General features: G+C 43.1%; 1 protein-coding gene across 9 annotated transcripts in view; it reads right to left on the minus strand.

Annotated features, from left to right (window-relative positions):
* NPRL3 (NPR3 like, GATOR1 complex subunit) overlaps positions 1-14176 on the minus strand; it is a 92629-nt gene that overhangs the window by 32768 nt on the left and 45685 nt on the right. For 7 of the 9 annotated variants that reach the window (XM_077828488.1, XM_077828487.1, XM_077828489.1 and 4 more), the window contains 2 exons: positions 8465-8571; positions 490-619 (listed from right to left, as the gene is read on the minus strand). In XM_077828488.1, coding sequence (XP_077684614.1) covers positions 490-619; positions 8465-8571 — 237 coding nt within the window. The remainder of the gene's footprint in view (positions 1-489; positions 620-8464; positions 8572-14176) is intronic. The other 2 variants (XM_077828493.1, XM_077828492.1) reach the window with 1 other exon arrangement.

The raw sequence follows: 14176 nt of genomic DNA on the forward strand, positions 1-14176 counted from the left end.
CTCCTGAGGTCATGTAGCAATTTTTGTTGTCAGAAGGGGGTTGTGGTGCAATGAAGTTTGAGAACCTCTGATTAGTCTAACCTCCTGTATAACACAGGCCCATAGACCTTCCCCTAAATAATACCTGTTTGAACTAGGACTTTTTTTTTTAATCCAATTTTGATTTTCAATTTTTCCCCTTTTATCTTATTCAGGGTATTTTATAAGATGCAAAGAAGTACACTCAGCAATTTCATTAAGCAACATACTTTTCAGCACAGACCCTCAAATGGTTCCAGCTAGACCTGCCTAAGAATTTTTATCATGTGGATGTAAAGTAATTTGAATGGGTGGCTAGGAAGCCCAGTAATTGAAAGATTTTTGAATCCACAAGAGCTCTGAAAGCTCCTCGTTGGACATTCTCATCCCCATGCTCACATTAAACAAGTCAGTCATGAGGGGTCTCATGTCTGTCAATCATGAGCTTTCACATAGTCCTCCGTAACTTACCTCCTGTACTGGTGGAGCTAGCGGATTCTTGAACTCTGATAAGGAAACTGGCAAAGAGAACTTGGAAAGCACAGATGGCAAATCATGGCCAGGAAACTGACAGGAAAATTCATCTGCCAAAGGGGAGTAACTATGGAAAAGAGGTACAAGAAGAAATTAGTCTTGCAAACAGAATTTAAATAAACTTACTAATACTCATTCATTGCACAAGACGTGCCAATTCACAACAAAAATGTTCTTTATGTTCTAGGTAAATAATAAAGAATCCCATTATAGTTTATGATATCTAATATCCTGATTGAGAAAATAATCATCATAGAACATCAGGGTTGGAAGGGACCTCAGGAGGTCATCTAGTCCAACCCCCTGCTCAAAGCAGGACCAATCCCCAACTAAATCATCCCAGCCAGGGCTTTGTCAAGCCTGACCTTAAAAACCTTTAAGGAAGGAGATTCCACCACCTCCCTAGATAACCCATTCCAGTGCTTCACCACCCTCCTCATGAAAAAGTTTTTCTTAGTATCCAACCTAAACCGCCCCCACTGCAACTTGAGACCATTACTCCTCGTTCTGTCACCTGGTACCACTGAGAACAGTCTTAGATCCATCCTCTTTGGAACCCCCTTTCAGGTACTTGAAAGCAGCTATCAAATCCCCCCTCATTCTTCTCTTCTGCAGACTAAATAATCCCAGTTCCTTCAGCCTCTCCTTGTAAATCATATGCTCCAGCCCCCTAATCATCTTTGTTGCCCTCCACTGGACTCTTTCCAATTTTTCCATGTCCTTCTTGTAGCGTGGGGCCCAAAACTGGACACAGTACTCCAGATGAGGCTTCCCCAATGCTGAATGGAGGGGAATGATCACATCCCTCAATCTGCTGGCAATGCTCCTACTTATACAGCCCAAAATGCTGTTAGTTTTCTTGGCAACAAGGGCACATTGTTGACTCATATCCAGCTTCTCGTCCACTGTAACCCATAGGTCCTTTTCTGCAGAACTGCTGCCTAGCCACTCTGTCCCTAGTCTGTAGCAGTGCATGGGATTCTCCCGTCCTAAGTGCAGGACTCTGCACTTGTCCTTGTTGAACCTCATCAGATTTCTTTTGGCCCAATTCTCTAATTTGTCTAGGTCCCTCTGTATCCTATCCATACCCTCCAGCATATCTACCACTCCTCCCAGTTTAGTGTCATCTGCAAATTTGCTGAGGGTTCAATCCACGCCATCCTCCAGGTCATTAATAAAGATATTGAACAAAACCGGCCCGAGGACCGACCCATGGGGCACTCCGCTTGATACCGGTTGCCAACTAGACATGGAGCCATTGATCACTACCCGTTGAGCCAGACGATCTAGCCAGCTTTCTATCCACCTTATAGTCCATTTATCCAGCCCATTATTCTTGCCAGCAAGCTAAAGAAGTCTGTGGGAGACCATATCAAAAGCTTTGCTAAAGTCAAGGAATAATACGTCCACTGCTTTCCCTCATCCACAGAGCCAGTTATCTTGTCATAGAAGGCAATTAGGTTAGTCAGGCATGACTTGCCCTTGATGAATCCACGCTGACTGTTCCTTATCACTTTCCTCTAAGTGCTTCAGAATTGATTCCTTGAGGACCCGCTCCATGATTTTTCCAGGGACTGAGGCAAGGCTGACTGGCCTGTAGTTCCCCAGATCCTCCTCCTTCCCTTTTTCCAAGATGGGCACTACATTAGCCTTTTTCCAGTCATCTGGGACCTCCCCCGGTTGCCATGAGTTTTCAGCAATAATGGCCAATGACTCTACAATCACATCTGCCAACTCCTTTAGAACCCTCGGATGCAGTGCATCCGGCCCCATGGACTTGTGCTCATCCAGCTTTTCTAAATAGTCCTGAACCACTTCTTTCTCCACAAAGGGCTGGTCACCTCCTCCCCAGGCTGTGAATGAACATATTCATCATGGTATTAGCTTTTGCTACAGCAATTTTTTTATTTTTATCACAGACTCTTATTAATTGGATCTATTTTCCCATGGTCCATTATTACAGATTTTTTTTTTTTTAAAGATATCAAACAGATGCAATATTTTCATCTCACTATCCCTAGCTCCTTTAGAAGGACAAATCATCTTCTAAGGGTTTGTCTACACAGTGTAATGTGCACTTCCGGGGGTGGGTCTTCTAAAGCACAGTGGCGTGCTGCACATGAATTAGTCCATTGAGACCCTGCTGGTGCACACTTAAGGTTGGTCTACACTTAGAGCTGGGGATGTGAGTTAGTAGTGCAGTCACAGTAGCAAGGGCAGTGGCTTGAGCTAGCTGCCCAAGTACATACCCATGGAATCTGTGTGGGTTTGTCCTGGAGGGGAGCTAGCCCCTCCTACTGCTAGCTGCTGTACCCTGGCTACACTACTATTTTTAGCATGCTAGCTTGATAACATCTAGCACGAGTACATCTCCTCGAGGTAGGAATCACAACCCATACTCCGAGTGTAGGCATACTCTAAAGATTCCCCACTGCGCTCTAATGTAATTCTGTTTCAAACAGCACTATGTTAAAGAACACTAGACCCTGTTGGTGTGCACTAAAGATACCCTACACAGACCAATTCATGTGTAACACATTAGTGCACTTTAGACCCTGCCTCCCCATAAGAGCACATTACCACATAGTATAGACAAATCACACTCTGCTTCAGCACAAACTTCTACTGTTTGCCTAATCTAGACAAACCCTTACATGTGCTAAGAGGTCAAGATCAGGTTGGGGTCAGTTAACAGACTACATCTATTGCCTAAACACAGGATAACACCCTTTACCTTGACTTAGCTGGCTGACGTAAATTTTAGGCTCCTCCCTAGGCTTGACTTAAATCTGTTCTTCCACATTGCTCAGGACACAGGCTCACAACTTACACAATTAGAAACATACAGTTTTCCAGAGGTCCAACAAAGAATTGTCCCCACAAACAGCCCCCCATTTACTTCTATGCTTGACAGAAAAGATGGGCCTTGCGTCGTGCCTGATAAAGTCTGACTCTGCAAAGCAGATGGAGGTGGTAATTCCAGAGTCAAGAGCCCCCAGCTGAGAACTCCCAGAGACCAGGACTATTACAAATAAGTTTAGGGATTGCTAGCTCCATAGCCCCAAATGAACTCAAGTGCTGTGACAAGGTGGGTGAGGGAATAACTTATTGGACCAACTTTTGTTGGTGGGAGAGACAAGCTTTCAAGCTACACAGAGCTGTTCTACAGGTCTGGGAAAGGTATTCTGAGTGTCACAGCTAAATACAAGGTTGAACAGATAGAGATTATGTGCTATTTATGCTAACCTAAGGGACCATTCAAAGTGAAGTGACCCATTAACACCTCTGTAGTCATAAGACAAAAAGGAGGGTTAGTTGGTTACAGATTGTTGTAATAAGACATTAATTCAGTGTCTTTATTAAAGGGAACCCAGGCAGATCCAACATATCTGGCCACAGCACTCTCAATGAAAGAATATGGGGACTCTCAAAAATCATCCTGAAGCCACTCACCACACAAAGGGCCAGCTTCCTCAGGACACAACCAACTTCCTCCACAAACTCCACAACATTAAGAACTTCCCTCAGAATACCATCTTTGCCACCATGGATGTCACTTCCCCATACAACAACATTCCTCACAATGAAAGCATAGCTGCCTGCCTCAAATATTTACAAGACAATGGGCAACCCTCCGATATCCACCCCAGACACAAATCTCCAAACTCATCCATTTCATTCTCACCCAGAACAATTTTACGTTCAACAATAAACACTTCGTGCAAACCACGGGAACAGTCCTGGGTACTAGGATGGCTCCCCACTGTGCCAGCCTCTTCCTGGGCCACCTTGAAGAATTTCTGGACAAACTTTGTACCACAAAACCAGTGATATACCCGAGATATATCTATGACATTTTCAGCCTCTGGACAGACAACTTAAACTCCCTCATAGATTTTCACCACAACTTCAATAAATTACCACCCATCCATTAAACTCTCTCTGGAACACTCCTTCACTAGCATCAACTTCCTGGATACCATAATCAACTTCAGCAATGGAACACCACAGACAACTATATATAAGAAACCCACAGATCACCACACTTACATTCACAGATCCAGTAACCACCCCAAACACACCAAGAAATCTGTTATCTACAGCCAGGCATTCAGATACCACAGAATATACTCTGAAGAGAAAATCCGGGATATATATTTTAAAACATGCAAAGCTACCTTCACCAAACAAGGACACTCCACCAAAGAAGTAAATGTATGCATGGAACAGGCCGCCCAAACACCCAGAGAGAACCAGCTTCAACACAGAAATAAAACTCCGTCTGACCTTATACCCCTAATTGTCACCTACCACCCCACACTGGAACCCATACGAGAGATCATCAAACAGGTAAAACACATACTTGATGGGGACCCTATCCTGAAGAAATCTTTCCTTAATCCCTTCTTCTGGCTTCAGACAACCCCCCAAACTCTTCAAGAGCACCATCAAAAGCAAGCTTCCCACAGACCAGGGCACACTACCTCAAAGTGGCACCAGATCCTGCCAGAACAGATGCAAAATCTGCAGACATATGTCCTCCACTACGATGATCAATACACCTCCCACCCCCCTCCACATACACACACCGCTTTCAAGATCCATGGGATGCCAATCACAACATGTGGTGTGCCTCATCCAGGGCACTAAATACCCCAACAACAACTATGTGGGTGAAACCATACAATCACTATGCTCTTGAATCAACTAATGCAGGAAAACTGTAAAAGAGAAAAACACCACATCGCCTGTGGGTGAACAATTTTCACAAAGTGATCACTCTATGTCTGACCTATCAGTCCTCATCCTCAAAGAAAACCTGTTCATCATTTTCAAAAGATGAGCCTGGGAGCTTAAAATCACAACTTTGCTATACACTAAAAATCATTGTCTTAATAAAGACACTGGATTTATGGATTATTACAATGTGTAACCCACTAACCCCACTTTTTATCCTATGGACTACAGGGATGTTAACAGGCCACTTCACCTTGAATGGTCCCTTAGAATATGTGCTAACTAATTATGCTAAATTATCTGCTGAACTTGTAATTAGCTATGACACTGAGTCCCTTTCCCAGGCTTGAGGAAGAGTTCTGTACAGCTCAAAATCCTGTCTCTCTCACCAACAGAAGTTGGTCCAATAAAAGATATTACCTCACCCACCTTGTCTTTCTAATATCCTGGGACCAACACAGCTACAACTCAACTGCTGCGGCAGAAGAGAATCTTTCAGAGAACCAGCAAATAGGCCAGGTTGTGAATCAATGTCAGAACCTTGAATTGTACTCAGAAAAGAATAGGAAACCAGAACAACTATTGAAGAACAGACGTAATAGGTTTCCATGGACTAAATTTACTAGTGCAAAAGCCAATACCAATGGTACCTGTCACTTCAAAGTAGTTTGTGTGTAGATTATACATGTACATTACACATTACAGGTTTCAGAGTGGCAGCCGTGTTAGTCTGTATTCGCAAAAAGAAAAGGAGTACTTGTGGCATCTTAAGAGACTAACAAATTTATTTGAGCATAAGCTTTCGTGAGCATCCGATGAAGTGGGCTGTAGCTCACAAAAGCTTATACTCAAATAAATTTGTTAGTCTCTAAGATGCCACAAGTCCTCCTGTTCTTATTACACATTATAGTAATCCAAAGCAGATGTGACAGCCACCAGTGCATAAAGGTGCTCATGGGCTCAATACCACCTGAAGTTCCAGAACTAATCTAGAATTTGAAAACATCCCAGCTGCAAGTTCAGTGGGGAAAAGGTGGACAACTTTTCAACAGTGGAGCAGGAGTTACCCAACACACCCTCAACATCCTTCCCCCACCTCACTACCATCTCTGTCTGGCACAGGCGGAGCTTTATATGCAGCTCATATTTATCCAAGCCCCAGTCTTGATTAGAAGCCACAGTTAGCACTAGGATTAATGACAATGAAAACAGTGACTGTAATGGACCCCACCATGTTGCTGCTGTTTATACTTTTGAGTTACCTGTTACTGAAACATCACATGCCAGGCACGCAGCCTATCACATAACTTACTGAGATGTTTGTCTTGCTTTGAGTACTTCCATATTGCTTAGAATCATAGAGTTTAAGGCCAGAAGGGACCACCAGATTATCTAGTCTGACTTCTTGTATATCACAGGCCATCAACACCACCCAGCACCTGCACGGCGCACGCTAAACCCATCAAGTGAAATTAGACGAAAGTATTACAGCCCACAGGAGACTAAACAATTATGTGCTACATGCAGAGAATAGGAAAGACCAAGGTATGACATTGCACTCCATATGTTTATGGAAATATGCTTATGAGTGTAAATATAATGTAACTGGAATATGCTTTATGCAAAAGGTCTCTTGTAAGGTATCATTACAAAGTTTATAATCTACTGAGTGTGTTCATCCCTTTTGTATAAATGTATCATTCTTGTTTCTGAAACTCGAAATATGAAGTATTTGTCTCCTTCTGAAGACCTATTGTAATTATGCAAAGTGTGGGCCACTATTGGTGGCTTGGAATCTTGATGGCTCCCACTAACTAGGATAATTGGTTGTGAATGGCTCTGTTTACCTGCAAGCCTTCCTGTGTACCTGACATGGATAATGAAGAATGAGGTCTCACAGGACATGTAACCATGTCACATGATACTGGAATCCATCTTAAACCTGGTGCTTTTCCATTTAGAAGGAGGGGTGGGGACCCAGAGACACAAAAGATTCCTGCCTTGTACCAAACCTATAAAAAGGGGGTGGAACATAACAAAGGGGCTGCCAGTCATGAGAAATCCCCTAGTTACCACCTGAGCTGAAACTAACAAGAACTGTACCAGGGGAAAGGATTGGGCCCAGACTAAGAAGGTGTCTACTCTGTGAAAGAAGGTTATTGGAACATCTCTGAGGGTGAGCTATTACCTGTATCAGTTTCTTAATGTATTAGGCTTAGACTTGCATGTTTTGTTTTATTTTGCTTGGTAATTTACTTTATTCTGTCTGTTATTACTTGAAACCACTTAAATTCTACTTTTTATACTTAATAAAAATCACTTTGGTTTATTAATTAACCCAAAGTAAGTGATTAATACCGGAGGGGAGGAGAGAGGGGCAAACAGCTGTGCATATCTCTTTATCAATGTTACAGGAGTGCAGACAATTTATGAGTTTGCCCTGTGTAAGCTTTATACAGAGTAAAACAGATTTGGGGTTTGGATCCCACTGGGAACTGGGTGTCTGGGTGTTGGAGATAAGTGACTTGCTGAGCAATTTTTGGTTAAAGTCTGAAGCTTTGGGGGCGTGGACCAGACCTGGGTCTGCGTTGCAGCAGACTAGCAGGTCTGGTTCAACAAGGCAGGGTTCTGGACTCCCAAGCTGACAGTGGAAAACGGGCTCAGAGGTAATTCCAGCACGTCAGGTGACAGCCTGAAGGGGGTCTCTGTGACCGAGCCCATCACACAAGGTACACCTATGCCTGAAGCCCCTGCAATGGAAGGGAACTGATTAAGACAGATACTCCCTCAGGCTCCATGCAAGAGTCCCTCTTCTTGGACATACTCAGCAGCCAAGAGTATTGAAAGGTTTAAAATGGTCTATGTTCACAGAGCAATTTCATGATGACAACACTGTACTGAGCTCCTGAAATTTGCTACCCACTCTATAAGTGTGCAAGTGAAGGCAAGCACACCTGTCACTGCCACAGAAGAGCTGCCCAATTCCTGTGTTCATCCCTGCACTGAACAGCCCTTAAGGGCTCATGAAATTCAAGCAAATTATACTGTTTGTACATCAACACAACTTCAATAGCACAGAAAGTATCACCGCCCTGCCCAAATAAATGCCCAGGAAAAACAAATCTGCATTTTTCAAAGCAGTCCCACTACAGGCACTCATGGTCTGTCTACTTACAGACAAACACTGGCATTGGGGGACAGCATATAGACGTTGTTTTCACACAGTGGATAGACAATAATTGCTTTTCCCCAGTAAACCAGATGTGCAGCAAGCTGGAAAACCTGCATATAAAAAGAAACAAGACCAAAGATCATAATTAGGAAAGCAAAACAGCTACATTCAAACTCCCAGCAAAGAGCCCTTTATGCTGAGAGGAAAGCTCTGTCTGATCTGAAGAAAGCTAGCACTGTGCCATCACATCACTTCAATGGCAAAAATTTCTTAGAAGAAAATTATGTAACATGTGGCACATCAAAAAAAGAGTCTGACAAAGCTTCCACAGAAGTGATGCATTTCCAGGGCTTGGCTTCACATATCTAAGCAAATTTTATGTTTCCTGCTTCAAAGGAATTTCTTCAGACTGTGCTAGTAAAGGGTTTTACAACCAAGTAGTTTCCTTTATGCTTCACCCATCAGTGGTTTATGCATGCATTCCACACACACACACACTACTCAAAATTCATTTGGTTAGATTAATATTTCATTCATATACATTAAAAATAAAATATAACTGAATAATTGGCTCACATCATATTAATGCATTAATTAAAAAGCAGTCAAAGTGGCACAGAAATACTGATCAGCTCAGCAACTTTGCAGTTGTTGTGAAAGTGACCATCAGTAATCCATTCTTTCTTTAAGCCATACATCCCTGTGTGTAACCACTCACCATAAGATACCGCTGAAAAATCTTTCTAAGCATTAATGAGGGGCTTTAAAGCAACAGAATCAAGATTTCAAAGATTTTCATTTTAATGGGGTCACCAGGGCTGGCTTAGACTTGCTGAGGCCCAGGGCCAAAGCCTGAGCCCCTCCACCCTGGGCCAGGGCCAAGTTACAGGCTCCCTGCCTGGGGCTGAAGCCCTTGGGCTTCGGCTTTGGCCCCCCACCCCGCCCAGGTCACTGGGGCTTGGGCTTTGGAACCCCCCCATCACCCCTCAGGCAGCAGAGCTTGGGCAGGCTCATGCTTCGGTCCCTTTGTTGTCAGAAGGGGATCGCAGTGCAGTGAAGTTTGAGAACTCCTGGCCTAATGCAATAATGACCTGAAGAATAAGGAAGATCCTAAAGCTTCAGACAGCAGATATACACTTTTCTTTCTTTGCTCATTTTAGCAAATACAAAATACCAGCTGAATCACTTACCCAGAACCAAACTTAGGAAAGCAACATCCATTAGATTTCTGAATGTTAGCCTTCAATATATTAATATACATCCAATAAACCGCATGGTTGAAAGAGAGCAAGCATTAAGAAAAAGCTGCAGAGTTAGGGCCAGGTTTTCACAGGCACTCAGAACCCAGGAGCTCCCACTATTTCCACTGGCAGCTGAGAGGTGTTGAGCACGTTTGAGAAAACAGTCACTAAATATAACTGGTTTCTCTCTTTTCTTCCCTGACAGTCATGTCTAACTCCACACGCCATTTTCCCTGCATTTGCAGAAGAGTACTTAGCATTGATTTCTTTCACTATAATTCTATAGTTTACTGAAGCAGTATTCAGAGTGGTAGCCGTGTTAATCTGTATCAGCAAAAAAACCCACAAAAAACGACGAGTACTTGTGGCACCTTAGAGACTAACAAATTTATTTGGGCATAAGCTTTCGTGGGCTAAAACCCACTTAATCAGATGCATGCAGTGGAAAATACAGTAGGAAGATAATAGATAGATAGATACACATATACACACACACACACACAGAGAATATGAAAAAATGGGTGTTGCCATACCAACTGTAATGAGACCAATCAATTAAGGTGGGCTATTATCAACAGGAAAAAAAAAAAACTTCTGTAGTGATAATCAGGATGGCCCATTTCAAACAGTTGACAAGAAGGTGTGAGTAACAGTAGGGGACAAAAGTTAGCATGGGGAAATAGTTTTTACTTTGTGTAATGACCCATTCACTGCCAGTCTTTATTCAAGCCTAATTTAATGGTGTCCAGTTTGCAAATTAATTCCAATTCTGCAGTTTCTTGTTGGAGTCTGTTTTTGAAGTTTTTTTGTTGGAGAATTGCGACTTTTAGGTCTGAAATTGAGTGACCAGGGAGGTTGAAGTGTTCTCCAACTGGTTTTTGAATGTTATAATTCTTGATGTCTGATTTGGGTCCATTTATTTTTTTGCATAGAGACGGTCTGATTTGGCCAATGCACGTGGCAGAGGGGCACTGTTGGCACATGAAAGCATATATCACATTGGTAGATGTGCAGGTGAACGAGCCTCTTATGGTGTGGCTGATGTGATTAGGTCCTATGATGGTGTCCCTTGAATAGATATGCGGACACAGTTGGCAATGGGGTTTGTTGCAAGGATAGGTTAATGGGTTAGTGTTTCTGTTGTGTGCTGTGTGGTTGCTGGTGAGTATTTGCTTCAGGTTGGGGGACTGTCTGTAAGCGAGGACTGGCCTGTCTCCCAAGATCTGTGAGAGTGAGGGATCGTCCTTCAGGATAGGCTGTAGATCCTTGATGATATGCTGGAGAGGTTTGAGTTGGAGGATTCCACCATGATTTCAACAATTCCTATCCCCCCCCCCCCCCCCCACCAACCTCAGCCTGGACCTGTCCACACAAGAGATCCGCTTCCTGGACACTAGAGTGCTAATAAGTGATGGCCACGAACACCACCCTATACCCTACAGACCACTATACTTACCTACATGCCTCCAGCTTTCATCCAGACCACATCATACGATCCACTGTCTACAGCCAAGCTCTATGATACAACCGCATTTGCTCCAATCCCTCAGACAGAGAAACACCTACAAGATCTCTATCAAGCATTCTTAAAACTACAATACCACCTGCTGAAGTGAAGAAACAGATTGACAGAGCGAGAAGAATACCCAGAAGTCACCTACTCCAGGACAGGCCCAACGAAGGAAGTAACAGAATGCCACTAGCGTCACCTTCAGCCCCCAACTCAAACCTCTCCAGCGCATCATCGAGGATGCCTGTAGTGGAGAGACACTGGGTGTCCAGATCCCTTTGGTCAGGGAGACTGGCACGCTGCATGGGGAAAGCATAGAACTCTTGGCCTTGGGAAAATTTAAAACAACTGTGCCTTTGGCAGAAGTGCACTTAGAATGGGAAGGTATAGAAGGCATTTTAAAAGTTGGCATGCTGGATTGCATTCCAGCAGGAGTTCATTCAGGTAATGCTGTATTACTATGTTCAAGGCTGTTAAATATGGTACCCATTGCAGACAGAAATATTGCTCTGTGATCCCAGGAGGGAACAGTGAAGACAGAGGAACAGCTAAAGGATGAGGGGACATCCCACCCCAGCTTAGAAGAGGGAAGCAGTCTCCAGGGACAAGGAAGGAGGACCCACTCCCAGTGGAGGAAGCAGCTCTCAGAGCTGCTGCAGGCAGGAATTTGCAGCAGAGCAGACAGAAGACCCCATCCTTAGAAAGCACCATCAGAATAATCTCTGGGGGGAGTCCAGCTAGGGGAAACGGGGAAGGGTTTTCTGAAGAAGAGGAAAGATTGTACAGGGAAGCCCTGTAGAGGCTCTGAGATGCCTTATAAGAAACTTGTGCCAGTTAAACATAATAGGAAGCTAATGATGTTAGCCCACAATTGTCCTTTTGCTGGTCACTTGCAGACTTAAAAGGACTTATGAAAAGATAAGAAGGAATTTTTATTGACCAAATATTCGGAATGAGGTGAGAGACTATTGCAGGTCTTGTGACTTGTGCCAGGACCAGAAGAGGCCAGTATGGTCTTACAAAGCTCCCCTGCAACCCTTACTTACCTGCAACCAAGGAGGCAATTCTTAGGGTTCCAACAAATATTGTAGCTCTTTGCCCCAGCAAAACCAAAGGGGAAAACATTTTGATGAAAATGGATTATGCCACTAGGTATCCAGAAGCAGTTGCTTTAACATAGAGATTGATATAGTGGCAAAAGCCCATTTCACTATTTTCAGCCAAGTAGGTTTTCCTAAAGAGATTTTGTCAGATTGTGTGTAAAATTTCACATCCCAAATATTCAGTGCATTGTGGAGGATGTGTGATTTAAAACAGCTGAAGGCTGCCCCATATCACCCAGAGACGAACAGTTTGGTTGAAAGGTTCATAGGGACACTGAAATCTATGCTGGGAATGTATGCAAACAAAAGGGCAAGGGGCTTGGGATGAAAAATTACACTGTTATTTGTCTTTAGGGAGGTGCCCCAAGAGTCCACAGAGTTTTCCCTATTTTATCTCCTGTATAAGAGAAAAAAGTGACAGGACACCTAGATCTTATCAGGCCCTTCTGGGAGATGGGTACGGAATCAGAAGGAGAACCAGCGATTGGATATGTACAAAAGTTCAGAAAGGAGTTAAGACATGCTGGACGTGGTTCAAACTAACCTCATGGATAGCCAGACCACACAAACAGCATAGTATGATAAGAATGCTTGAAGTTGTGCTGTTTTGAGGAGGGGAGTTGGTAATACTACTGAAACTGCTCTCTGTAAAAAGGGAGCAAAATGCAAAATTCATGGGAAGGTTGTGGAGAGAGAAAATCAAGTCATGTACAGTGTAAAAAGACCCCACAGCAAGAAGAAAAGGAGTACTTGTGGCACCTTAGAGACTAACCAATTTATTTGAGCATAAGCTTTCGTGAGATGCATCCGATGAAGTGAGCTGTAGCTCATGAAAGCTTATGCTCAAATAAATTGGTTAGTCTCTAAGGTGCCACAAGTACTCCTTTTCTTCTTGCGAATACAGACTAACACAGCTGTTACTCTGAAACCCACAGCAAGGTTGCCCACAGACAGTGCATGTGAATAGACAAAGCCTATCACAATACAGAAGTGATTGTGAATATGCTTTGTTGTGATGATAGGGAGTCTGAGACTTGACACTTCATTGATCTGGTGACTGAATGCCCCAATGACTCATCATTTGAAAGCACGGAGATATGCAAAGAGCTAACAGACAGAGAGGGAAGAAATCTTGGCTGAAAGACACAAGCAGATATTTTCTAACATGCCAGTGATGACTCATAAAATGGTCCACAAGACGCTGTGGATCCCCAACCTGCACCTCGCAGGGCATACTGAACCACTGGGAAAGTGCACTAGCAAATTCATAAAGCAACACAGAGTATTCAGAATATTGGATCAAGTATCAGGGGGTAGCCGTCTTATTCTGTATCCACAAAAAAAACAAGGAGTCCGTTGGCGCCTTAAAGACTAACAGATTTGGGCATAAGCTTTTGTGGGTTTTTTTTATCACGAAAGCTTATGCCCAAATAAATCTGTTAGTCTTTAAGGTACCACCAGACTCCTTGTTGTTTTTTGGGGTATGGGAATAATTAAAGAGTCTGACAGTTCCTGGGTATCTCCTGTGTTGGTTCCTAAGACAGATAAGACTGTAAGGTTTGTGTTGATTATAGAAAATGCCATATTGTCACAGTTTCTGATGCCTATCCTATGCCCAGAATTGATAAAATGTTATATTTTGCTTTGCCCAAAGTATCTCTTAGCACAATTGATCTGTTAAAAGGATATTGGCAGATTCCTTTGGACAACGATGCATAGAAGAAATCTACTTTTATTACTAATATGGGTATAAACTTCATGAGTTCAAAATGTTATCTTTTGGATTAATTAATGCAGGAGCCACTTTTTAGAGGCTTGTCAACCAAGTGCTAAACAGATTATGAGACTTCACACGATAATA

The sequence above is a fragment of the Eretmochelys imbricata genome, chromosome 10 (genome assembly GCF_965152235.1).
Source record: "Eretmochelys imbricata isolate rEreImb1 chromosome 10, rEreImb1.hap1, whole genome shotgun sequence".
Lineage (NCBI taxonomy): Eukaryota > Metazoa > Chordata > Testudines > Cheloniidae > Eretmochelys > Eretmochelys imbricata.